General features: G+C 43.7%; 2 protein-coding genes across 5 annotated transcripts in view; both read left to right on the top strand.

Annotated features, from left to right (window-relative positions):
• Positions 1-1094: 1094 nt before the first annotated feature.
• On the top strand, positions 1095-22365 carry ddhd1a (DDHD domain containing 1a). Its single transcript, XM_079174632.1, has 13 exons — positions 1095-2298; positions 3975-4151; positions 11599-11727; positions 12567-12714; positions 15568-15677; positions 16137-16243; positions 16338-16600; positions 17192-17267; positions 17428-17577; positions 17891-17955; positions 18061-18233; positions 18746-18943; positions 19047-22365. The coding sequence occupies exons 1-13, from the start codon at positions 1527-1529 to the stop codon at positions 19232-19234; spliced, it is 2556 nt and encodes an 851-aa protein (XP_079030758.1). The 5' UTR covers positions 1095-1526; the 3' UTR covers positions 19235-22365.
• Positions 22366-25073: 2708 nt separating this feature from the next.
• fermt2 (FERM domain containing kindlin 2) overlaps positions 25074-27477 on the top strand; it is a 34207-nt gene continuing 31803 nt past the window's right edge. For all 4 annotated transcript variants that reach the window (XM_079174232.1, XM_079174233.1, XM_079174234.1 and 1 more), the window contains exons 1-2: positions 25074-25224; positions 26555-26712. In XM_079174232.1, coding sequence (XP_079030358.1) covers positions 26556-26712 — 157 coding nt within the window. In that variant the 5' untranslated portion in view covers positions 25074-25224; position 26555. The remainder of the gene's footprint in view (positions 25225-26554; positions 26713-27477) is intronic.

Consider the following 27477-nt stretch of genomic DNA (forward strand, 5'->3'; position numbering starts at 1 on the left):
TTTTCAACACTTTCAAACCTACCAGGGGTGTGAATTTCTTGCTAAAAAGACTGATCTGGGGTGAAGAAACAGTGTTACAATGCACATTGTGCAAGTAGTTATTGATGGCCAGAAACATGGTGTATTGGACTGCAGAGGGGCGGGACAAGTTTAAAGTTTAATTCCCACTCTGTAGTAAATTAGAACACAGCAGGGTAATGTCTGTTTATCCCAAATACAGCTGCCTGGGCCTCTCTACTATCCCTCTCCTTCTCTCCCCACAGTCCACACCATGGCCCCAGGATCACCTGGACCAGCAGTACACACACAAAACACACATTATGCGAACACATGCACTTGCATAAACAAATAAACCAGGACATGCATACATGCATGCATATGCATACAGATACAAACACAGACTCACGCAAGCACATGCAGAGATGTAAACACACTGGTTGTGCACTAGAACAGATACATTACAAAATAGATTTTGGAGTTCAATGACACTAGTGGCTTGTGGGCTGAACCTAAACTGAGAGGCAATTACTTTGTGGCTGCTAGCCTCATTTTGATTTTCAGTAAGGGGATGATTGTATCTATCTAGATTGTATCTTCAAATAGTATATAAGAAGTAATTTGTAGTGTGAATGTGTGTTTATTTTACTCTATTTAAAATGCTGTGGCTGTAGCAGAGTTTGCAATAATTCTGTATTGGTCTGTTCTTGTTACTTTGGCCACTCTTCTGACTACAAAAGTTGCAGAATTTTGTAATAGGGTTTTTGACAGTACATTTACTCTAATCTCTCCAAAAATAGCAGGCCAGCAGGGATATTACTTCATTTTGAGTCGTTATTAGTTGGTATTTGCTGCCATCTAGTGGAGGCTCATTGCATGTTGCAAGCCATTCAATTAACACTGGTAACCATTAATGGGTGTTTGCCTCCATCTGGTGCACAACAAGAAGAACGCAGTTCATGAGAGGACGGGATGTCGTCATGTTCGCGCAGTTTGTACGTGCGCGTTCACGATTGAATCCTGTGCTCAATGCGTCAGCTGTCAAGCCATACACACGCACATCACTGTACTGTCTCTGTGCAACATTTGTTTGGACAACGAATGAATCTGAAATTCCACAGAGACTGGAGCACCCACAAAGTATGGTGACTGCGAATGTTACGCCTATCAAGCTGGACTAAAGCGACCCGGTGACAACTAAAGTGGTTTGACGATGGTTTGACATTGTATTGGTGAAGAGGAGGAGAAAAGGGAGAGAACAGATTTTCCGGTTGCAACGTTGCAGACTTGCTAATAAGCTAGCCGCGGAGTTCTACAACCGGCTTCATTAGCTTAGCTTAGCTAGCGAGCTAACAAACTGATGTAGCGACAGCTGTGGGGCGGAAATGCGGTGGCAGTTAGTCTGGAAGTCTTTCATTTCATCAGTATGACATGTTGTGATAGCCGTTGTGAAGTAATGGTGAGAGCTTTAACGTGAAGTGGCAGACGAGGAGGTAGTGTGTGGTTGGGTTGCTCAGGTAACGTCAGTTATGAGCAGTTTCAACGTTACAACCAAAACCTCCACGTTCAGCTCTTCATTGAGCACCGACAGGAAAGGCTCGCTGATCAACAACAACAAGGAGTGGGATTTGGGGAGCGATGTGTTTCCGTGCTGTCACGAGATGAGTCCCATGGACGACACGATGCAGGCGGGAATGTCCTCGGTTCAGTCGGGACTGGACGGACACCTGCCGCTCCTACACCACAGCGCCCAGGACGGGCTGCTGTTGGACCTGAGCTCCCCGACGGCCTTCCTCGACAGCGGCTCTCTGGAGTACAGCGACACCGACGGCAACAACGCTGGTCCGTTGTTCGAGAGGAGGAAGAGGTCGCGGTCCAACAGCTCCAGACACCGCTTCAACGAGGTGGTCACGGAGCTCGGCGCGGAGGAAGTGAGGTGGTTTTACAAGGAGGACAAGAAAACTTGGAAACCCTTCCTCGGGCACGACTCGCTTAATATCGAGCGTATGTTTCGGAAATACTGTGAGCTGAACCCTGGTGCTGCGGGCTCCCAGGACGTCTGCGGGGAGGGAGATAACGGGACTAACGGTGTGGAGAGCAGTGGACTTAACGGCGCAGTGCCGGTGGAGACGAGGACCAGCAGTGTGAACGGAGGCCACGGGTCCGTGGACACATCCACCGTGTCCTCGGAGGAGAGGGACCCTGACAGCGTTGAAATCAACGTTGAGCCCGTTTGTGTCCGGGGAGGGCTCTATGAAGTGGACGTCAAAGAGAGGGAATGTAATCCTGTTTACTGGAAGCGTGAGTATCATGGGAAATATAACGTAAACAAAGTCTACAAATTTGCGTCAGTCACAAGTTATGTGGTTTCTGGTCTGAAAAGCATCACTGAGTGCATTTCCATAGGCTCTAATTCCTGCTGTGTGCCTATACCTCATATATACTTAATATTCTGCAGTATAATGGCTGACAGCATGCAGATTAATGGCCCAGAGCCTCTCACAGGTCATACAGAGACTCATTGACAGCAACATGCATCCCTGCTCCCTTTTAAAGATACAAACCAGCATTTGATTACCCATTTAGTTTAGTTACTGACTGACTCCTGTGTTGTTTTGCAGTTCTTTCACTGGCTAAGTAATTACATCCTCTTGTCTTTTGGGAACATCCAAGCAACCCAGGAAGTCAGTCTATTAGACTCAGCTGACCTGTGCTAACTAATTCATGGATATTTCCAGGAAAAGGCCCGGGAACAAATGAAGGCGGTCACCAGTGTCGAGTCTCGGCAAACCCGACCTCGATGAAAGGGTTCATGGGTAGCCGGTTCTTTTGAAGGTTGATGCCAAGTGACATTTAGAGAAGCCGTTATTTTCCTCAATGTTCCTGCTGTGGACGTTAAGTCCTTTTGTAGTCAGCTCAGACATTCCTGTGCCTTTTCAGCCTGGCCTATACCACTGAAAACACAATGTACTGTTAACACCTAATGCCCTGTTGCACTACTGAGGTTGGAGGATGTTATTTAAATAGTCAAAAGCGTATCAGTTAGGACTAGAGAGAGAGAGAGGCTTGTTCATGCAATAGGAGACGTGGAGAGGCGGGGATGTTGATATGCTGTAATCCAAGAAGTATGACATCCACAAAACAAATACAATGGACTGAGGTGTTGGGCCGTGTAAGAGCTTTATGTTTTAACAAGGTAAAAAGGTCACTTAGAATGTGAAAGATTGTGTTCTGTGAAGCGAACAGACTTATCTTAACTGGCCAAACACGAACCATTTTGACAAACGAGTGGATAGTTGCTACTGTGAGCCTCTTATCAGTGTGCCTTTCTTGCGTGTCTATCTTAGCGTGGTTTCGCGGGCCTCTTTGGCCGTAGATAAGAGCGTGCTCATGTGCTTTCATACCTTTTCCAGATGAGCAGTCTCACTCGGTACAGAAATGAGTTCTTTTTGCACAGAACTGCCTGTACAATCTTATTCACCACCAGAGAGTCGGTTAATAACGCTGCTCACTGTAATCAAAACTGTCCTCGCTCCATGAGCAGCTGAGCCTTGGCCCCCCCCTGGATTTGCCAGACTTGTTGAGTTGACTGTCGTCCAGAACACAGTCTGAAAAGCAAAGCGATGTACTCGGTTACTAAAAAGTGACTAAAGCATTTCAATTCCAGCATTGTTTACGCCCGTGTTTACAAGCTCGCAGGCTTCCTCTCCCCTGCCTTTGTTGGCACATCGCTGCATGTCTTGGCGTGTTACCACCACCTTTAGACGAGAGGTATAGTGGGAGTCATTTGGCATCCACACTCGTAGAAAAAACAATGCCACGAAGAGCAAAACAAAATGTCACGTTTCTTATTCCACCACAGACTACACAGGCTCTTGTCTCCAGAAGGCTGGCTCCCAAAACATCCATCCCTACGGTTAAGTCGTTCTTTTGTATCTAAATCCATGCTCTTTTTCTTCTTCTTTACTGTCTTACAGAACAAGACCATATTCCAGTCATGAGGGGCCAGTGGTTTATCGACGGCACGTGGCTCCCGCTGGAGGAAGAGGAAAGTGACCTCATCGAGCACGAGCACCTGAACCATTTCCGCGGGCAGCAAATGCAGGACACCTTCGAGACGGACCTGCTGGTCAGGACCGTCGACAGCAAAGATGGTGAGAGAAACGGGGAAGGGGAAGAATAGAAGAACACGGCCAAGGCTGTGTGCTTTCAGGAAATGTGACAGACGCTCCTAAATCTAGAAAGATCTTTTAAACAACACAGCACTGAAGCATCCACTCTGGTTACTCAAGTCTGAATACATAACTGCAGCTGATGACTTCATTATAACTACATTTGAGAGTGAAGGTTGTGATGGAGTCAGTGTGCGGGTTTCGGGGTAGAAACAAAAGGCCAAAACACATTATTGCTCACTCACCAGTATTTTACTGCTATATAGTATATAGTGCTGTTTTAGGGCAATGAGTAGAGGAAATACTCTCATAGGCATTATTACTAATGAATCCCATTACGAGTAAAGTCAACATTTTCACAATAAACCAAAAGGAAAGCATTGTGCGTCATATATTTATATAGTGAATTTTGCGACAACCCTATTGATTCAAAGTGGATAGAAATGAATGGAGCAGGTGCTTCCATTCACGTGAGTCTAGGTTTTGTCATGTCATCCTCCCGATGCAAAGCAGGTGCAGCTTCGTGCACTAAGAGGGCGTTCTCTCTCTGGCTCAGGCCAAACGTAGCGGGCTTTAGCTGCGAGAGGCAATAAGAAAGAGGCTCTTTGATTCAGCCCTCTCCTTAAGGCAGCCAGAACTACAGGACCTTCACTCGGTGATGAATGTGTGGGTGTGTGAATGTGGCAGATAAACGGAGCGAAGCACGGAGAGAGAAAAAAGATGCAGCAACCGTTAAAAGGGGAGGGACAAAATGTTTAGTCTTGCTAATCATAAAAACTGAGCAAAGACGTGTGAGAGACAAAGATCATCTGGAACATTTATGCAAATGTGTTAAATCGTCAGCAAATTGTTATCAATCGTTTTAAAGCCTATAAGTTAATTTTTTCTAGCCCACTGTGACTGACATGCCAGGATCCTGTCACTCCCCTCCCCTCCTCAGAATAAATGAAGTCCTATAAATAAAGACGTCAACAGAGCAGAAGAAAGTCGCACTTCTCCCAGTCGGTCAGCCTGGCCTCGCATCGTCACCGTTTTGTGCGATGTACCCGTCGCTGCCGGCACTTTCCTGAGCTGAATCACAGAACTCTTGAGTCAACACTGGAAGATCAGCCCCGGTCCACGAGCACGCGTGTACATGTACACATGACACGAGTGGATCTCTGCGTGGAAGCAGGCTTATAAACCGAGGGCCCAGCCTCATAGTCGACTTGTACCTTTCTATAATTCTTCTCACCATATCATGAGGTGAGAAATAAGTACATACCCTGACAAAATACATTAAAAGCTAACGCCCGCTGTATTTTTGACACGTTGCCTCTACGCATTAACTTGAAACAGTGAGCATCTGTTTTGAAACCCTCCTGCTGCCTCTGTTGGCAGATTGCTTTCCACTCCTATATTTAGCCGAGTGTGAAAGCAAAGTGAGTGATAAATCCTTTTAATTCACCTTGTTTTGGTCTTTATTACAGGGAGCCTTTACAGTAGAGTATTTCATCTTGGAGCTAATAATCTGTAGCACTCAGAGCCATAAGCGAACTACCTTGAACTGCATTACAATTGATAAATGGACCATAGAGCCAGTGAGCAGTACTGCAGTACATACATTTCCCCCCCCTGTCATCTCCTCCCCTCCCTATTTCTACTCTCCTCTCCCGTCCTCCTCTCTGTGTCTGAGTAGCTCGCTGAGGCTAAAGGTTGGTAAAGCAGAAGGCAATATGGGAGGCCTACCAGCATGCTATGCAGGCATAACATCATAATGTGGGCAGGATCACAAGGTACAAAATGTTCACATTCATGATACAAATGTACTTTTGTTAATGAATCGTAAAGGAGGAAGGCAGGACAGTAAAGTAAAAATGGTGTCTGCGTGATATAGTATTCTTTACTAAATGAAAGCTCACTAGTCAGTTTAAGTGCTATCCTTGTAGATCTTTCAGATATCGGAAGAAAAAGGAAAATGACTTTTGTCAACTCGAAATGATGAATTGTCCTTCACAAATGTTTTTCTTAATCAAAAACAGCTTCAATATCAGATCAAAAGTTACAGTATAGACGTCTTACAATAATAGTCTTTCTCCTCCCAAATTCTATTCACCTCAAGCTCCTCCACGTGTGTGAGTGTGTGTGTGTGTGTGTGTGTGTGTGTGTATGTGTATTTGCGTAGAGAGCAGTAAGCCCATTATGGAAACTAAAGGGTGTGTCCCCGTCTGTCTGCCTATCAGACGGCAGAGGAGAAATAAAGCCAGCGGGCCGGGCACAGGGTCATCTGTCAGCGTAATGCTTCTGGTTTGTTTGAGGTAGGCAAGGCCCACACGTGTGTTTGTGTGCACTCCATATTGAGCTGCGTATTTATTTAACCGTTACATGAGGCTGGGAACACTGCATGATTGATAGCAGACATGTGCTTAAAAGAACAATTGATCATCTACAAACCAGCGCTCCAGCTGTTGAGGGTTTTGAAAATGTTTTGTCTAAACAGGCCTTCAGGTGACCCAAAAGTCATGTAGTGAGATCTTAACCCCCGAGACTGAGCGTGCACTACAAGCTACCACACTAATGACGTTTTCCTCATCACGTAGATATTCCAGTCATTAGGGAAGACCTATTCATATTGATGGATCCATCAGTGCCTGCCGTAATGCCCAAATGGACTTTACCGATCGCTTTTACAGCAAACAAACTTCCTGTGCACTCAGCAGGTCTCTCCTCCTCCTCCTCCTCCTCCTCCTCCTCCTCCTCAGCCTTTCACCTCTGCTGAGGGAGACTCTGCTGACATTTGCAAGTCAGATGTCTGTGTTATCACGGAATGAAGGATTTAGCCGAGTCTTGTAGACTTTGCTGATTTGATTAACAAATGCAGAGAAGGTCTTTTTAAATGTCAGACATCCATTTACAACGAATTCAGTGGTTCAATGATCATATGGCTGCTGTACGTTTGATTTGAACTGGTATGTACTGATTGTAGGGCAATCATTTGAACACAACATATATTTACCAATATCTACGACCTAATTAATAACTTATCTTTGATCTCCGTCCATTAGTGCTTATTTGTACGTGTTGCTATGTGTGTTATTAAGATCATAGCAGACACACTTGTTTGGCTACTTTTAAAATATGTTTTGATCAGTATAATAGAATTGGATTTGGTTACCATCAAACCATAAACTCTTGTCAGTGTAGCTTTTAATCTACTGACAGAGAACATTATTTTACATTTTTTACCATTTGAATCACTCTTATACGTACCGTAGCCTTTATTTCCGACTCCAGTTACTGGACCGCTAAAGCACAATTACATAACTCAATAACTTTCCAAAGAAAATAAGCATTCACACCTTTACTCATCCCGCTCTAAAAATGCTACAGCTCACCCAATGTTTCCTCGACTGAAAGGTTGTATTCAACCACACTGCATGTCATTTGTCTCACCTGTCAAGCTCCAAGTAAGAGTAATATTATACTCTCTCAGATCTATTTGTATGTTTGTTGTCATTATGTTCCTTCATATACAGTCTATTATTATTATTATCTAGTATCCTGTGTGTTAACCCAGTTGGAAACATAAGTGCTACGAGATGCTGTCAGTGACTTTTAAGGTTTTGTTTTTATTGTCATTTATTTGTGGTCGCTGAGCAACTTAATATAAAACATAGTTGTTTTTTTAATTGTTTTCTCCTTATTTTAGTCATGCACTAATGTGGAAAAGAAACTTCCACCCACTGTATACAAGTTTTTTACTAACAAACTAAATGTTTTCCAATGATACTGCCTTTTTCTTTTCCAGAAGAGTTTCCGTGTCTTACACATTTGTCAAACGTCGTGACGTGTCGATCTTCACAGTGAAGACAGTAGCTTTCTGTAATGAGTGTAAAGCAGACGCTCCGCTCGTCATCATGTCAAGCAGCGCTGCACTTTTTGACATTGTCTTAAGGTCGGCCCAGGCTCCGTCAGTGGTAACCTGATAGCAGCGCTACTTGATAGGAGTGATCAGGAGTGATGACAGCGGTAGCCTGTGTGACTGACGCCAGGTTCATAGCCATTACTCACTCTCTCTTGGTTGTTAGTTCTCTCCCACCTGCCCCCTTTCTACCTCCCTTTTCTGTTCAAATGGAGTGGATATCAGACGAGTGCTAAAACTACATGTCACAAGCGCAAACGCTGCCAAGGTACTGTAAAATGCCAAGTTATTTTTTTGTTTTTATTTGTACCTCTGCTGTATTGGATCTGCTAGCTTGTGTGCTCTCTCCTAGTCGATCCTAGATCCTTACGGAACTAGATTTTCCTTTCTGTTGTGGTTCAGACCTGTTCAATCTAATATTTCGAACTAGTCCTAGGCTCAGTTAGAAACGGTTGTGTATAAATGGATTTCGGCTGCTCTGTCGGTTCTCCATTGCAGCCCTAACTGGGCCTAGTCGCTAGAGCTTCTCCCTTTTGTGCTGTGACCCAGAGTTTGGTACGACTGCTGCTGCTGCTGCTTTTTGGGGAAACCTTCCTACCCGTCTCTCCTCTCCTTTTGTATTGGGAGTAGACAACATGGTTCACTCGACTGCTAGGGCAAGACCCTTTAAACCAGTAGATGTGAAACAAGAAAGGCTGGTCCTCAAAAAGCCACCCTTCTTTACCCCATTTTATCTCTCCGGCCCCGTCTCCCACTTCCTCAATTGCTTTCCTTTCCTCGTCTCCCTTCTGGCGGTTTGACCGTCATTAATGAACCATCGCCAGCCCTCGCTCTAAGAGCAGCGAACAAAGATCTCTGTTGAGAGCCGTACACAAGTGATGAGCTGGACAGTGGAGCCATTGTGGTCCTCTACTATAGCCCCCTAACATGTCGAGTAGAGTCACCCTTTTAGACGTCCGTTGCTGTCCTAGTTCTGGGTGTATTGACCCTCGTCAAGAATTCTAAACGGAGAGGTCTCGGGGTCCGTGTCCTCATCTCACGGTTAATCCAGGCGACCATTGACCTCAGCAGAGACCCTGGGTTGAGAGTATTACAGTACTGCTAGTACTACACTGACATTACATTAAGATTACACTAATACTCAGCTACATTCCCCTCATATGGTTTTCACACCTCTTGAAGCGAAGGAAAAGACAATGTGTTTTTATTCTACAGCCAGGAAATAGTTGTAACTGGTATCTTGCCACTCATCGTTGGACAAATGTTCCAAAGCACAATGTAGATGTGGTTAGTTAGAGGAAGCCCCTTCCTTTAAATTTCTTTCACCCTTCCCCTCCCAGCTCTGTACTTCCTATATATTTTCCGAACTCGCCCTCACACAATTTCCTTGTTTCTCTTTTTTCTGTAACACCCAGTTCCTCCACGCTCTTTGTCACATTCTCTGCCCTTCATCGCTAACTTGTTAGCCCTTTTCCTCATCCTGTGTGTCCCTCTCTGTAATTCACCAGCAGTGTAAAAGAAAGCTCTCGGTGAACTCTTCCAAACTTTGTTGTTTGAGCTCCGGCTCCTCTGTACATTCTGATCCCCTGCCTTTTCCCTACTTTCGCAAATGCATCGCCTTTCATTGTAAAACAGGAAGTGTCCCAAAACAGCCCCTAAGCAGCACACTCCGTCTTGCTGGCTACATTGACGCCTATAAATCCCATCAGACTCCTATTTTGTATTGATAAAGCCAGCTAACAGGAAAACTTCACCTTCCAGTAGTTTCTATTGTAGCTGGACTAATACCTCCTGTTTTACAGTGGACTCAGCTATGAATATAGCTCAACAGTCTATAGTGGCTTACCCCCCCCCCCCCCCCCCATGTATAATAACAATGTGTTGGTCAACTGCAACCGTCCCCTTTTCCCTTTGCCCTCTCTTGTGATACCATGAGGTAGACGAGGGAAGGAGGCCACTCTAAACTGTTTGAGACAAACCAGATGGTGAAAGGTTCTCTTGATTGTTCCCCTTCACTGCTTCTGCCGTAGATTCGCTAAGTGATATTCTGTGTAGAGGTTAAGCACACATTTTCTCCGCTGTGTGAGTGGTTTCATTTGAGGAGCTGCAAAAGATAAATGGAAACGTGCGACTTAGGAAGCTGCAGCTCTCACCTCAGGTTCCTCAGGACATGAGCTTTGTTGTTTTATGTGGTTAGGAAAAACAATGTCCTTCCTTTTTGTTATTCCAAATTAAACTAGTGCCCTTTTACTCCCACGCTTCTGTTCCTTATAGCACATTCTTCTTCCACACCCTGCTTCTTCTTCTCCTTCCGAGGCAGTTATTCCTGTTCACACTGGTGGTCTAAGGTGCAATAACTGCTTGGCCTCACATTACCCACCAGTCATGCTTGTCCAATGAAGAAATTAGGCTGCCAGGCTACAGAGGCCCAGTTCACCATGTGAGGCACAGACACATGGCTCTGTTTATATATCTTGGTTTATTCATTTTCATGGGAAGTGGGAATAGAGACAACTTATCGTGTCTTATTTACTCCTTACTTCCTTGTATACTAAGGAATGTCTTGTAAAAGTCAAAATATTCAAGGCTGAACGAGAAGATATAAAAACCTATGAAAGGTCTGTTTCTCCTCCTCTATGAAACCTATAAAAAGATATTCAGTAAGCCCTGTATAGGTTCTCAGTGTACTTCTCAGAGCCCAACTGCAATACAATGCTAATGTTATTTTTACGTTGTTTGTGGGACTATATTGTTACACGTGTGTTAGAAAAGTAATCTGGGGCATTTTTTTTTATTTTTTATTCCTCCAAGTACTTAACCCGTCCTTAAGGGTTTCAATCCCCCGAAAGAGCCATGACTGTGCACTGGGCCGACGCCAAAGTCCTCCACCAATTTCATCCAGATGAACTTGACTGCACAGGACATTTTTAAAGGACATGCTGCAGAGACATAAATAACTCCCTCAAGTCAACCAGTTTCATTTATCGCTCCCCTGTAGCAAACGGCGTCTCCTCCCTATCCACACCTCTGCTCTTACTTGCCCGAGCCACTGCATTTCAGTTTGAAGCAACAACATGGAGACAAATTGAACTGAGGGTGAAATTAATTTAGATACCTGTGGAGAAAACATCTTCGGTCTGATGACACACAAAGCAGGACAGACAAGCAAGAGCTGAACTATGCAATCATGGTGTGCGATAGTTTGGTGTGTTTTTTTTTTTTTTCTTTTCCGACTGCAGATCAATGCTCCACACTGCGTTTGATTGAGCCGTGAATAGAGTGTTCCTGGACTTTTGCTTCATCGTACTGCGTTTTAAGATGCTCACACCTTAGTGTAATTCTCACAATGTCTTCACCCTCCTCTCCCTCGGTTCTCTTGGAATTCGTGTCGGTGATCCTTTTCCCTGATTGTCCCCTTCTCTTTGCCCAATTTCTCCCACACCATCTACCAATGCTCTCCACTTTTTCCTCTGTTCATTCATTCATTCACTCATCTCTCACTGCTCCCCCCCCCTCCCTTCCCTACAGCCGTCCACAGTAGTAAGCTGAGTCGGACCCATGTGGACTGGCACAGCGTGGATGAGGTTTATCTCTACAGCGATGCCACTACATCCAAAATCGCACGCACCGTCACCCAGAAACTGGGCTTCTCCAAAGGTCTGTAACCTAGACGTTGTTTTTTATGATGATGATGAAACATGATCGTTCTGTATATATGTGTTTGTACTAATAATTACAATATTCACCACCTTTAGTTTCTTTTGTGCGCGTACTAACAGTTGCTAATTAGTTCCTACTTTTCTGCCCAGCGAATACATGGTATACTTATAGCCGCATTGGCAGTGTGTCGCCATTTTCTATTATTCAACAGTTGTTTAAACATGGCTGTGTACACTTCAGTCTCTTAACCGGATTAGCCCAGAAAAACCACCCAGTGTCCATCTGCTATTCTCAGGGGCAGGCGGCAGCTGCGGTTTGACCCCATGTTCGATGTTTTGACCTGTATGGATGACTGTAATCTGATCCACAGCTCTACTGTGCATTTTCATCTCCCGCTCGCAGATAATAAGAGGAGGAGCTGTCGCTGGCTATGTCGACCGCCTCTGCCACACACAAAAGCTCAGCGAGGGAAATCTCCTTAGTGCTATCTAGACAGCAGCACATGACTGGACGAGACTATAGATTCTAAATGGGGACACACGGTCAACCCTCTAGGCACGTTACAAGTGCTGGCACAGTGTTGGGCCACAGTCACAGTAGTTATCTCACCTACTGGCCTCTTTGGACTCAGAGCAGCACGTTACTTAAACACACATAGATATTTATAGCCTTCTGGTGATTGAATATAGTCGGGATGGGGTTTTTTTTCGCGACACAGCACAGAAAATACTTTAGAAAATGTCGATTTGTTTTGCTTTTCTTACTGTACAAAACTCCCAGGCCAATCGCTAAATCCAGCAAGTAACAGTGCGACCCTGTAATCTGTCCTCTCCCAGCGTCCAGCAGTGGAACGCGGCTTCATCGGGGTTTTGTTGAGGAGGCCTCACCTGAGGACAGACCTCCTCAGACTACACACATCGTCTTTGTGGTTCACGGGATTGGACAGAAGATGGACCAAGGACGCATCATTAAAAACACTGGAATGTGAGTTTTTAAAAACATAATGGGAGTGAGGATTTGCTTGTATGCATGTTGTTTTATGTCAGTAAAGCTACAGAGTTTTTCACTTTTGTTCCATTAGACTGTGAAGCGGCTGAGGCAGTTTTAAATTAACTCGCACACTAACCAAATCTAAGTTTAAGAAAGAAATCTTCCTCGGATGGTGAGATGTTTGAAATGCCATGAAGTTTGTTTCTTTGCCTCTCTCACACTTCTCCTTCTGTTTTTCCTTTTCTAAAGAAAGCTCACTTCTTCTTTCTTTTTACTTTGTATATCTATTTCTTTACAACAAAAGCGCAATAATATCTTGTTCTTTTAGAAGCATTTTCCGTGTGTTCTCCGTCCTCCCGATGAAGCTCATGTTACATGTTGTGTTTTCATTCACTGACTAACCGGTCTGGCAGATTGTTGTGTCTACAAATAACCTTTTTAATCCAGCGCCATCGCCAAGTATGCAACTTGGGTATTTGTGGAATGCACAGTTACAGTTTTCACAGAACAACTTAGGCACTGCTTATTATATATTCACAGCTGAATTGGAGTGTAAGTGGCATATTACTGCATTTAGTAAATACGGTGTACATGTAACAAACACAAGTATACGTACATGCTATTCATCACTGCCCATCAATAGTTACAGTTTGCGGAGTGAAAAACGAAAACATTTGCCACCGTTGGAGGCTTAATATTGCAGTGGCACTGCCCGTCTCCTTAGAACCGCCATTGAATGTCTCGCACCTCGTCTTTGTTCGTCCAAGGCCACTCGGGGTGGAAATTCTTTTAAGCATTTCTCTCGATAACACCGCACCTGCACTTTTTGTATTTAGTTCTCCCCCTCTTTCCATCTCTTTCACCCTCTTTGTCTTCTCCTGCTGATCTCTTTCTACGTGCACATTTGCCTGATACTTTGCATTTAGTGAGGCGAGTAACAATATGCATGCAACACAACATAGTGAAATATTATGTGGAGAACATAAATACCCTTTTACATCCTAATAACGGGCAGAAATCTAAATGAATTATATATCAAACCACTGGGACTTATGCTATCTCAGTGTTAAACATTTGTAAATAACCAGTCACACCAACACCATTAATCCATGTTTCAAGCTTTGCCTCCATGTAAATAGACTTGCATTCACACACACACACACACACACACACACACACAAATACACTGATGGCATAGGCTGCCATGCAAGGTGCCACCTGCCCATCCACGCACACTCACACCGATGGCACCGCCTCAAATGCATCGAGCAGGAAATTTAATTATTGGAACGCTGGCACAACCTTCAGAGACGGATGTCTCATAAACTTGGCACAAGATGATCAGCATGGCCTAACACTGCCAGCTGATCATTTAACCAGCCTGCCGAGTTCTTTTTATTTTTCAAAGGCTTAACATTTGAGTGGGGAACTCTGTCAATGGTAGATATCTGTGTAAAGGCCACAGTGGGGGAAGTTACAACAACAGGCCACAACAATGACTTCTGCTTTTAGAGACTTGATCGAGCAAACAATGTCTATTGTTCACCTTTTTAATAAGAGGGAAACACCAGCAAAGTCTCACTGCAATCATCATCAGTGGTCCAGACTGTTGATCAGTTTTCAACTGTGACTTAAGCGAAGCACAGTCCTTAGTGTGACGTACTGTGTAAAGACATGACCCCCGACCCTGAATGGCACCGCTGCACTGGCCCCGGGCCGCGAGCAATTACAGGCCGTAGTACAGAACGTGCACACCAGAGCCATGTGTGTCTCTGTGTCACTAAGTTAGCGCCGGGCCACTGGCTGCGGCTTAGGCCAGCTAAGCAGGTAAAGTAGACCAAGTGAAGCTGCAGAGCACTTTAAGCCTCACTCCCAGCTCCCTGTGGATTACAGCATACAGGCTTTCACCAGCCAAGAGGAAAGATCAACTTGACGTGTCTAGCCAGTCGCTTGTTTTGCTTTTATTTCATTTTAAAAACTAAACCAATGTCAGCTCCGTGCCTTTCTGAGAGTCATCAGCAGCAGTGATGGGAAATTGTAGGATTTATGGTATTATTATCCTCTTAAACAAAAACAGAGTGTCCTTTTTAGCTAAACTTAGTATGTAAAAAGCCCAATTAATACCAACGTAAGAGCTAGTGGAATCAATGTGGGAGCAACACAGAAAGCACTGTAATGCAGCGCTCCACCCTCTTGAGACTTGACTCACAAGCACACACGCCTGCAGATAGTCCTGTCAAAACTTGCATTAGGTGCTCCATTTACAGACCAGTCGCCTAAAAGCCTCCATTTACCCATGTAAACACCCGACCTCACCCCTCTCTCTCTCTCTCTCTCTCTCTCTCTCTCTCTTTGTGTATTTAGAGTGTGCTGTGAGCTAATGCTGCCCCATATAAGACTAGTAGCATTGCAGCTAGTGTGTGTGTGTGTGTGTGTGTGTGTGTGTGTGTGTGTGTGTGTGTGTGTGTGTGTGTGTGTGTGTGTGTGTGTGTGTGTGTGTGTGTGTGTGTGTGTGTGTGTGTGTGTGTGTGTGTGTGTGTGTGTGTGTGTGTGTGCTGCATCAGAGAGTAGCAAACTGGGCATGAGTCTCTTCTTACCAACGGTCATTAAATTGTGTGAGAGAACGAGTACAAACACGGACTCCCTAGTCAGTCAGTAGCAGGGCTAATACACTGCTGCCCGGGCAATGTGACGACGACGTTCATTATTTGTATTGATGTTTTGTATCAAAATTGTATTGGCATCAAGCAACATATACCAAAATCCACTTCTTATGTAATAAGGACGTCCATGTGCAACGTTACCCTCACACACTGTATGGTCTTCTTTTGTAATGCGTCTTCTCAGGCTGAGGGAGGGTGTGAGGAAGATGGAGGAGAAGCACTTTTCGGAGCACAACGACGAGCACGTTGAGTTCTTTCCTGTCGAGTGGCGCTCCAAGCTCTCACTGGATGGAGGTCAGTCAGTGTGTGTCTATGAGACTCACATGTGTGCATGTGTTTGTTTACTCTGTTTGGTTTGTACTTTAATCGTGAGCAGTGTGTTGACTCTGTATATGGTGGATTCTTCGCTCTTATCCTAATGAAGAAGTTAATGAAGCGTAGCCGGATTCGTCCTTTTACAGAACTTATTATTTTTATGTGCATTTAAGTATTTCTTTTCTACTCTATGTAGTGCACTGACTAAGGAGAAGTACCTCCTACCACCCAACTTCAAATGATCAAAACAATCCCTTTAAATTCCTCTCTGGCCGTGTCGATCAGAAACGGAACATTATTACTTTTTTTTACTTTGTAAAGGTGGATTTTATTGTTGCGCTGTTTTATTGTTTTTGCCTTAGATGTTGTAGGCATGGCTAACAAAGCGGCCACTGATCGTATGAAGTCAGGCACCATCGTGTGGCTTTGTTTTCGTAGATACGGTCGACTCAATAACTCCGGACAAAGTGAGAGGCCTGAGAGATATGCTCAACAGCAGTGCCATGGACATCATGTACTACAACAGCCCCCTTTACCGGGACGAGGTGAGAGTCACACACTTCCCAAAAAAGCCTGAAATGATACTTCCCTGTGACCCCACTATTTCTACTGAAACTCCTTCACTCCCCGTCCCTCCAGATTACCAAGGGCCTAACACAGGAGCTAAACAGACTGTACACACTGTTCTGCTCCCGGAACCCCGAGTTTGAAGAGAGGGGAGGCAAGGTGTCCATCGTGTCGCACTCGCTCGGCTGCGTCATCACCTACGACATCATGACGGGGTGGGATCCCGTGCGCTTCTGTCAGCAGGCGCATCACGCTGTGGAGGAGGAGCTGGACCTGGGCTGGATATCCTACGAGGAGAAGCACGTTTTGGAGCAGCTACAGCTCACGAGGAATAGGTAGAGCTCGCTAACGTGGGTCTTCAGGGGACTCCTAGCTCGGCCTTAGGGGGTTGAATGTATAGCTGTTTTGGGGTGAATGTGGTCAAGATCTCAGGGAGGCTTGAGGTATAACTTTTGATTTACAATACATGTTTTTAGGTGTAGTGAACAAGAGTTCTTCTCAAAACAATATCAAACCGAGCATTTGTCTTCTGTATTTGATGAGCAGCACACATAGCACTGTGCTGTTCATCACATGCTCCATTTTCAGGTGGCAAATTGTGTTTCCTGCTTGTTTTTGTGAGGCGGCCGGGTATTGTGATACCTCATGATCAAACGGAAGGGAAGAGGCTTTTAATATATTTCCCCTGCACCACCCCATCGCCCCGTGTTTGTACTTTAGTGAAATGAGAAGCCGCTGTGAAAGTAAGTTAGTTGATCTACGCGGTACTGAGATGTTTTTTTGTAGCTGATGGGAGAAATCAGTATGTCTAGGTAGCTTGACGTTATAATAATGCACACATGGATATTTAGAAAGAGGGAACTTCCCTTAAAATGTTATCATATATTCTAGTTTATGAGCAATGTGTCCCTTTCTGCTTCGAACAGGTTACAAGAGTTGGAAAATCAACTCCTCACACTGGAAGCCTCTAAACCTCCAGCACGCCCAGCGCTCAAATTTAAAGTAAGATGCTATATTAGTATTGTAATAATTTGTGTTACAGTTGAATGTATATTATTTTCATGTGTCCATTATTACGACAACATTGTGTTCAAAACAAACACTATCGATGTCAATAGCAAGGACTCGCTTTAGGATATTTCTATCATCTTTTGTCTCGCAGGTGGAAAACTTCTTCTGCATGGGTTCTCCTCTGGCCGTGTTCTTAGCTCTGAGAGGGATCCGGCCCGGTACCAGCTGCCACCAGGACCACATCCTCCCCACCTCCATCTGTAGCCGGCTCTTCAACGTCTTCCATCCCACAGACCCTGTGGTCAGTGTCCCCTGAGTACCCCAGCCCATAACAGAGGCTCTTTCTCACTGAGGCCTGTGACACCATGTCAAGATTCCCTTTTTCTTAATTATTTTCCACTTCAGCCCAGTACACACACATTGAGGGTGTGATTTTGCTCTTTTTACTGGACTTGCCATTTTCCACTGCACTCGGCTAATGGAAACCAGACCTGTGCAAATCACTCAGTAGGATGATGAAATTGAAAATGTGCACTGTTTGCATTTGACAGCTTGAAAAAGTGAAGACATGTATCTGTCCTGTAAGCTAACTCAAGGCGTATTGATCTGTTCAGGCCTACAGACTGGAGCCCCTCATCCTCAAACATTACAGCAACGTTGCACCTGTTCAGATACACTGGTAAGAACTTACGTCTTTCTGCACCTGAAGGTATTCCTTGTATGCACACATAATGTTTTCAGAGCATGTATGTTTTAATCGTTTGGGGTTTATTTCTTCTGTCAGGTGTAGCGCCATTAACCCCACACCTTACGATGAGTTCCGGCCTATTTATCTGAACCCAGTCAAAGAACCGACGTCTGACACGGAGAGCATCCCCAGCCCGAGTACTTCTCCTGTACTCGCCCGCAGGCACTACGGAGAGTCCTTCACCAACCTGGGCAAGGCCAGCATTCTGGGTAAGACTTTCGGGTCCAAATTTGGCAATGGTTGTACAATTGTTGAATAAGCCAATGAAAAAGAACATATTTAACTATTTCAAAATGTGTAAGGATAGACTGCTGTGATGAAAAGTGTCTGGGGTGGAGAAGAAAGGATTAGATAATCTCTTTTTAATACATACGACGGCATAGGGAAATAACATGAGTTCTGACAGCAATGGGAAGCCCAGAGAAAGAGCTGAGCAAATTCAGTTTCACCCTGGAGATGCTCCTTACTCCACAGGTAGGATCCATTCTCTCCTGTGAGGTTCAATATTTGTGTCAACGTGAGACGCTCTCTTACTACATCAACAGTGCCATCATGTGGCGGGATAGAGAATGCGTTTATACGCTTTGAAATGTATTGAATTTAGAAATAAAATAAAAGGAAGAAGAAGAAAGGCCTCACTTCCATTCTTTTTGTTCCCTGAAACTTCAACCCACTCAGCATATCTCTTTCTCTGTCTCTCCTTCTACCACAACCAATGTAGGAGCGGCGAGCATAGGGAAGGGCATCGGAGGCATCCTCTTCTCTCGTTTCTCCCGCTCCAACAGCCAGCCATCCGTCTCTTTGGGACTGGAGGGAGGAGCGAGCGCTGAGGAAGAGGAGCAGAAGCGGACAGAAAGCCAGTCAGCATACGGCCTCTCCACCCTGATTCGGCCCACCTCACCCATTATTGACACGTCATGTGAGTTCACTTAACCTGTCCCGGGCACTAAACAGTCATGGCGAACATCTCATTTGTTGGTGGGTTACAAATCAGTTACGATGTCTCTATTTCTGTCTTTCAGTGGAGCTGGAGCGGCGAGTCGACTTTGAGCTCCGGGAGGGTCTGGTGGAGAGTCGCTATTGGTCAGCGGTGACCTCGCACACAGGTTACTGGTGCTCACATGACATAGCGCTCGTCCTGTTGACCTTCATATACAAGCAGAAGACCGCACCCTCTGACCCAGCAGAAGAGACTCCGGAGCCGGACTGAGGCGGCACATTCGTCACACTTGAATGGTGTCTTATAACCCTGAAGGGGGATTATGTCAACAACAACAACAAGACACAAAAATAAACCTTTTCTTTTTTTTTGATCCTGCGCTTTTAACTCGTGGGAATCATTACTGACAAACTGACTTAATTCCAAGATGTGCATTTTTGTCTTCTTTTTTTTTGTGTAGTTTGTACACAGTTGCGCACCCTAAGGGTGAGAATGTTGGACTAGGAACCCCTAAGGAGGTGCACCCTTGGCCAGTAAGGACCCCCCAAGCAACACACAGACTGTAAGGGTCTAATAAGTTTAATCCAGAAGTAGAGAATCCTAAGTTCAACCCCAAATCTTCAACCTTAAACAGCTGCAGCCTGTTGATAAAGTGTCCATACATTTCCTGTTAATCAGTGCTTAAATTCAGCCCCCCCCCCCCCCCCCCGCAGACTCATTCTGGGGCCTTGTGACACACATGCCTGACCCTCGGTCACTCAGGCTTCGAGTTCTGTGTCTGTTCCTTTGACTTTTTTTATTTTTTAAGTAGGAGAGATACAAATAATTGTCAAAATAATGTAATTCTTTCTTTAAAATAAACCTTTTAGCTACTACAGCTCAACAACTTAATGCTAACAAGCAAATGCAATGCCTTTTCAAAATTATCCAAATAGTTTTTTTCCGAACAAAAAGTTAGGGCATTATCCCTTTATCAATGTTCTTGAAGTATGAAGAAAGACATAAACATTAAATTATTAGCTGTTGTTCTTTCTCCGATTTCTTTCATGTTTGCCTGTTTTTAACATTGTTTGACTCTTTAAATAGATTTGCACCAAATAAAACATGAACAAAGCGCCACTTTTATATACTGCACAGTCAAACGGTACCAGGCACACAAATGTCTTTTACTAACAACAACTGTTACAGCTTAACAGCCAACAGGACATCTTCAGTTCTCATGGGATATTTGCTTTACATACAGAGGTTTACAATAAGAGTCGCACATGTATAAATATAATTTTTTTTCTTTTTAAACATTGATGTCATTCACCAGACTAGAGGTCTCACACAAAAGAATCACAGTCATTTAAACTACTGCTTCTATGTTAAGCATAAGTTATAGAGAGGATGTTCTGTGCTATATCTTTATATTGATACCCAGATGAAATTAGGGGTGCTAGATGTATTTTTTCTTAAAAAAAGAAATATTTTTCCTAGTGATTTTCAGGCTCTTGTGGATATAAACCGGGATCTCGTCTCTGGGGAAATGGGATTCAAAACTTGTGGCCAAATAACATTTACGTGTCTAGCTTATTAGCTGCTTGGCATTAGTAGTTTTAAGGCACATTTCATGAAGAAGTAATTGACCTAGGGTGCAAAAAAAATAGCTTCTTTATTGTTTTGCCTTTTCTTGTGACCAGTTTTCACTTTCCTCATTTTAACAATAGACCTGTCAGCTCGTCTCTTTATTTCTGTTTTTAGTCTTTTAAAAAAAAAAACTAGACACCAGACTGTGTCTTTGTCTAAATGACGCTATTTGCAAATTTACTCCAAAAGAAAATGTAGACACCAAATCAGGATTTCTGTTTTCTAAAAATGACATTTGCTGCTTATCGTGACTCTTGCCTTGGGTTTCTCAGAGCCCTTATAAAAAAATATTTAAAAAAAAGATACTCTTGTAATGATGGATTGTACATCTGTCGAATGTGGTCCTTTTTAAAAACAGGCCCGGTGAAGATTATGCAGAAGTTAGACCACATACTCACTTTGCATGGCGTTATATTAATAGTACATGGATGCTGGAACAAGACCACATTGCAGAGAGTGCCAACACACATCTAAGAAACCACTCCTGATTGTTTACGGACTTCTGATGAAATCATTTATAAGACATTTGCAATGGATGAAGAAATGGAATTAGTCACATGTGACAGACTTGATTAATGTCAGTGTCAACATTTTCTTTGTGTCCTACTCGTTATAATTTGGTAGTTATCAAAGAGCTTATTTTTTTTTTTTGATTTGCTTTGGTGCGAGCTGCTGCTTTACTTTCCCACACAATCAAGGGCTGTTGTTGACCGGTCTACCACTGAATGGAATCCATTTCTTGGTATTTAATGTCTGTTTAATTTTGTATGCAAAGGAAGCCAGGCTGCCTCTCAGACGACCGGATAGGTGACAATAAGGGAGAGCGAAAAATATGAAAGTGTTTCTATGTTTGATCTGGTGGATCTCGCCCGTTCATCAGCTATGAATTGCACAGAAGCGATGTAGAAAACATGCCCATTGTTGATGTTTATGTTTTGCTGAGCATGTGTTACACTGCAGCAGTAGATGCGCAACACAATTTCCACACGGGAACCCGGACGGTAGGCTTGCAGTTTGCCTTGGAGACCTCAGACATGTAATGCGACATACAAGGACAATTCCATTGTGGCCTCTGGATCTTTAAGTCTCACTGTGTCGGGTTCAGCCGCAGCAAATGCGTGACGTGAGAGTGTGGACAGACCATCCTAACAATGACAACAATGTTCCTGTTTTGTGTTTCCAAAAATGTATCTCGACTTTGCACATTTTTCATTCTCGCATTTATTGATTCAAGCACAGGTTTTCAAACTGTGTTATCTCTGCTCGCAAAGACAAAGTAACTCAACTGGAGAGCATTTAACTGTTTGACGAGACACGTCATACTTTTGACCACATGAGCATTTAATGCACAGCATTCTGAATGATAACAGTCTATATATACATTTTTTCTTTTTTTCTTGTTAAAGGCACCGCAAGCATCAGGGAAATGTCTGCTGTGACATGTTTTGTCAATCCATCACTGCTGTTGACGTCAGTTTGAAGCCATTATTGAGAAAGAGAATTAAGTCACAGATGTGTTGTCAGTCTTTTTAATGTCCAGTGGTAAATAAAGAACGGCCTGCAGCCATATGTAATCAGTCACTGGGTGAGAAAGAGAAAAAGAAAAAAAAAATCCTTGAATTTTATTGTGGGTTTATTGAATGAAATGTGTTAATTTTGTGTCAGGTACCACTGTTGCTCTAACTTTGAATGGATGTCAGGAAAGTGTTTTTGTCTGTCCTTAGAGCTGTGCAATAACCCATGCCTGTTATGGATTCTAACTGCCATCCAAAGCACTGTATTTATTTCCTTTTATTAAAGCATTTCTTTTCTTTTTTTGGATACAATACTTCTTCTTAATCTGTCATATCCCACGGACAACAGTGGGGGAAAGAAATAATTGAATTTGGACTCTGTAGGAGGCTGAAATCACCAGAGGAAGATGTTCTCGTTGCTCATTTCCAGCCTGGTTCAGGCGGAACAATAGAGCTAGTTGTTCGACTGAAGCTCAGATCAGATTCTTTCCAAGGCACCCCCTGGTGTGAATAACAAAGCTGACTTTTGGATCATGAATAGGCCGCATTGTAATCCACGAGCAGTCATGGCTTCCGCATGAGTTAATCGTGCTTTTAATGCAGTTTAGCAACATCTGCAAAGGCCAGGCTGCACAGATGGGACCGTTTAGGACAGAGGTGATTCGCATACATAATGCATTTGGCCCTGCTGTTCTGTGTTTGTCCAGAAGAGGTCAGTCATCTATAGGTAATGCTGGAACAAAGACCCCCATTGACCATCTGTTGTCCAGGGCCCTTTCTCCATTCCTATTGCCCATAACTTATTGAGCTATTTTGACAACTGTTAATGCTCTCATGTATGACTTGATCGAGTCTGTTTACATGCAGAAACTCACTCGTTTAATATCACCAACTACAATCCCAAAGCTTAAAAACGGACTCCTGCAGACGGTGTAGGCCTCCACCTCACATCCGCCTCAGTCTTTCTCCTCATCATCATCATCGTCAGCAGCCAAGCCATGCTCTCCCTCTCCATCTGACTCTCCTGCGCTGCATCTGACTGACTCAAATGTTTACTCTGCAATTAAAACACGGCCTATAAAAGGCAATGGGTTCGGGTGCCAGACTCTGACGAGGGGGTCGGAGCTGCGGGGAGAGGAGTTATAAATCGCTTTGATGCCGGGCCGTATAGTCTGAGGAACTCAAGATTCCTGAGCCGGAGGATTGGAGCTGAGCGAGTTCACCGGGATACGGAGCCAGAAACACTGATGATTCATGGGCCTTTACTGCAGACCACTTGGAGAGCGTGTGATGGAGTGTGTATTGTGGAAAGAGAGGAGAGAGCAGCCTTTCTCTCCCTCCCAGCTGATCGTTTGTTTGAATGCACTCGTAAAGCCCCGTTATTGATCTGCAGCAGTGAAGACGTAAGCAGCAACCTGCAGACAACATCATTTTCAGTGCATTTAATGGAGGAACAAAGCCATGAGCTTCACACACTGATGATACATTAAACACAAGATGTTGACATGCGCTGAGGATTGTTTTCTCATACAGGGCTAGATATGAGAGACTGCTGCAGACACTTTTAGATGTCTAATGAATATTAGCAAAATAAAATGTTATTGAGTTTCTGCTACAAGGTCTGACCTTGTGTGAGAGCTGAATATATTTGCACATGCAGGAGAAGGAGTTTAATATGTGAAATTATAAGTGAAGTACTATTCAACTTGGAAACACTGGCACATTACTTTCCATCTCTCCATCTTGTGAGAAGTTACATTTGTCTGCAACTGTATGTACATGTTACTCTCCAGAATGTCATTTTATATTGGAAAGAAATAATTAAATATTTAATTTCTTAACTTTAAAACCCAAAAGAATTTGTGAAGTATGTTTGACAAACCTCCACCTGGACCAGCTATTCAGCACGCTGCTGTAACATAGGTGTGTGGTGTCAGTGTTGAAAGTAGATCTCTGTTTAACGTGGCTCATTTCTAAATGAATTAGTCTACACTGAAAGTACAAGAAAAGTGGAGAAACACATAAAAGGGAGGTTATTAAAACTGTTAAAAGTAACAAAACCAGAGTTCCTTGTTATGTCTGTGCCGTTACTCCCGGGGCTAAAGACCCAAAGGTCCCCGGATGCTGTAAGGCTCAGCAGCATTATTGCCATAAAAGGCAGCTTGAGATCTTCACTGCATGTCCATCATTCACATTGAATGTTGTACTGTAGAGGGCTGCAGTTTGAAGAAATCTGTCAAATCTACAAGTTTGTACACTGTTTGCCTTTTTCTGTTCACATTTAAATACTGTGTTGTTGAGAGTTATTTTATTCATCTTTTTCTCAAAGCAAACAGTGATATTGACACTCACAGGAACACATTTTGGCAGATAGTTTTTAAACGTATTTTAAGAAGGTAACTATTGTTTGCATTACAGCACCTGTAATCACTACTTAAGGTCCAGAACAAGATTTAATATTCAAGTAAATGATGCAATGTTATGGATTTCTGTAGTTTAAACACCCCAAAATGTGGGAGCATTAATAAGAAACAAAAAAATCACATGAACACGTCTTTAGTGGATTACAGAAGTGGAACATATTTTAGATTGTTTTTGACTGTTTGAAAATGTGTTAAAGCTGAATATCAGACCAACTTATTAGTAAAACAATGATTCATTTATTTAAAAAGCATGACTTGTATACAAAGAGGCTCTCTGGTGAACAATAAAAAAGGTCAAAAGGGAGAAGTAACCCACAGTTCCCACTCCTGTGAAATCCCTAAATGTGTGTGTGTTAATTGTGTGTGTGTTAACTGTGTGCGCGCCGCGGTGTGAGGTGACAGTGGGGCCAGTAGGGGACCAGCAAAGCTCCCAGTATGAAAGGAAAAGTGGGATTGGAGCGGTGACGTTATATGCTGCTGGAAAGAGGGAGGGAGAAAGAGAGACGGCTGGACTCCATTAAGCCGAAGCCTGCAGGAAAACTGTTTGGGATACTTCACTTCTTCAGCGACTTCTTCGGGCATTTCTTTCCGTTTTTATTGTCTCAAAAAGACGGTATACATGATTTAAAGAGGGAGGACTTGTTCCGTACCGTGTAGTCGACTGTTTTAGTGTTTTCTTTTCGTCTTTGTGAAGGTGAGTACACTGATTTAAATGTTCCGTCCTCAAAGCTGCTAGTTCGCCGCTATGAAATATGAACATGTTTTTTTTTTTTTTGTTACCGCTTCTGGTACATTTAACCCGCGCTTCAACTAACAACTCTTTTGCTCATTTGTTGCCAGTTTGTTTGATTTTTAAACACACTTTCTGCTTGAACTTCTGCTTTAACGACCGACTGAGTGAGTGTGCATGTAGCCGAGGAGCTGCTGTACGGACTCGGCTTACATTAGTAACCCCTCTGCCTTATTTGTAAGAGTGCCTTTACCGTTATTTTTTTTTTGTAACAGGTGAACTGGCACTTTATCAGAGATACTAGCGGCCAAAGGTCCTCGCTGAACTTGTAGCAGCGGTCCTACAGCCTTTTGTTTGCCGTGTTTATCGATTAGACTGCTGCTTTTTGATCGCCTGGCCACTCTTCTGCCGGGGACAACATCACATCAAAGAATGACAGATCGGCTATAATGTAACTTCTTTTTTGGCAGTGACTTCACACAACAGGGCGCGTCTTATTCCCAGCAAAGAGCACGAGGAGAGCCGCAGCGAGGTTCACCTTCGTCCCTTTTTTTTTTTTTTTTTTTTTTTTCTAAATCGTCCGTGAGGGTCAAATGTGCTTTAGTGAGCTAACATATCTCATCTGCCGCCACTCTAGTGTATTCATAACCGTATGCAAATGTTGGAGGAAGTACGTCATACTGGAATAGAGTGAAAGAAGCAATAGCAGCATGGAAAATACTCCCTAAGCAACAAGTTCTGCTTTCAAAATGGTACTATTCAGCAGATATATATATATATATATATATATATATATATATATATATATATATATATATATATATATATATATATATATATATATATATTGTATGTCCCCCTTTGTTCAAATTCCACACCTCTGCTTTGTAAGCTTGGCTTTTAAGTATAAATCTGTATTCCCAGCTCAAGGTGACACACAGTAACTCTGATGGCATCATCACTATGACGTCATCCGAGTTACTTTTTAACACTTTGCAAAACTCTTCCCGGGGTTACACGACTGTTACAGATTGAGTCGTACCAACCATGAATAGTCTTCTGACTTTAATGTGCAGTGTGGCCTCCTGCGTGCACATGCACAGAAATATCAGCCCAGGGCTCGGCTTGATATCTCACAGGGTCCAGTTCTTTCCCAAGACCTTGCTTGCGTGGGGGATTTGCGCCACATGTATTACTTTCCAGAGGGTCAAAAAGGTTTATTTTCACTCCGGTGTGACAGTAATTTCAGCTGGGCCTTCTGATTCTCTCTTGACGGTGTGGGTCTGTTTGGCAGGATGGCGCTGGACGGGATCCGGATGCCCGATGGCTGCTACGCCGACGGGACGTGGGAACTGAAGATGCATGTCACCGACCTCCACAGGGACGTGTCGCTGAGGGTCACCGGGGAGATCCACATCGGCGGAGTCATGCTGAAACTCGTGGAGAAACTAGGTATGTACGTGTGCACGCTGCTGCCGTGAAAGCAGCTGATCAACAGGCTTGATCTTAGTCTTAATTGACCAATTTTGACACGATAAAAATGACAGCAATCCACGGCGAGTCTTCAGATGTAAGATGCAATAGAGTGGATATGGTTGGCAGTAATAAAAATCCCTTTCCTTTTGACCTGATGACCCTCTACCTTGTGTCGATGGCGGACTTGTGTTATCTGTTCATACTGGTTGTAAGCGTACAAACTGTTTCTCAATACTGGGCAAAGTTTAGAAAACGAGACGTTCTCCAACTTTGTCATGTCTTGGAACCTAAAAGCGCGCTTTCTGCCGGGAACACTGAGAGAACGCGCATGAAATCAGAGGTTGGGAACAAGCTGCATTGCTCTCATTGTAGATACAAGCAAACCTGTTTTGTTTGATGCATTTTCTAAAATGTGCAGACTACATAATGAGTAATGATCTGTCTTTGACCTTTTTGTTTGCAGCTCCAAACGCCTCTTACGAGTTTGTGGACTTTTCCTTTCAGGGGTTAATATTCCTCTTTGTTACCCTGCAGTGTATATGGGTCAGTAACCCAAGGTATAAAGAAACCATACACCCCCCTCCCCACTGTATTATGCACTGTTCTGTAGCTGCAGTCACGCACTTCACAAGTTTGGTTGAAAGTAAGCATAAGGGTCCTCTGTTCCAGCCACTTGAACACTGCCCTGTTTCATGGAGGCTGGAGAAAGTTCACTGCTGGTGGTGGTGGTGGTGGTGGCGG

The sequence above is a fragment of the Pholis gunnellus genome, assembly GCF_910591455.1.
Source record: "Pholis gunnellus genome assembly, chromosome: 15".
Lineage (NCBI taxonomy): Eukaryota > Metazoa > Chordata > Actinopteri > Perciformes > Pholidae > Pholis > Pholis gunnellus.

Bases quoted from the DNA above. Each gene is read 5' to 3' on its own strand.
- ddhd1a (XM_079174632.1), top strand. From the start codon at position 1,527: ATGAGCAGTTTCAACGTTACAACCAAAACCTCCACGTTCAGCTCTTCA. The intron at 12,715-15,567 runs GTGAGTTTTTAA...GCGTCTTCTCAG, and splicing joins ATCATTAAAAACACTGGAAT to GCTGAGGGAGGGTGTGAGGA. The intron at 17,956-18,060 runs GTAAGAACTTAC...TTCTTCTGTCAG, and splicing joins GCACCTGTTCAGATACACTG to GTGTAGCGCCATTAACCCCA.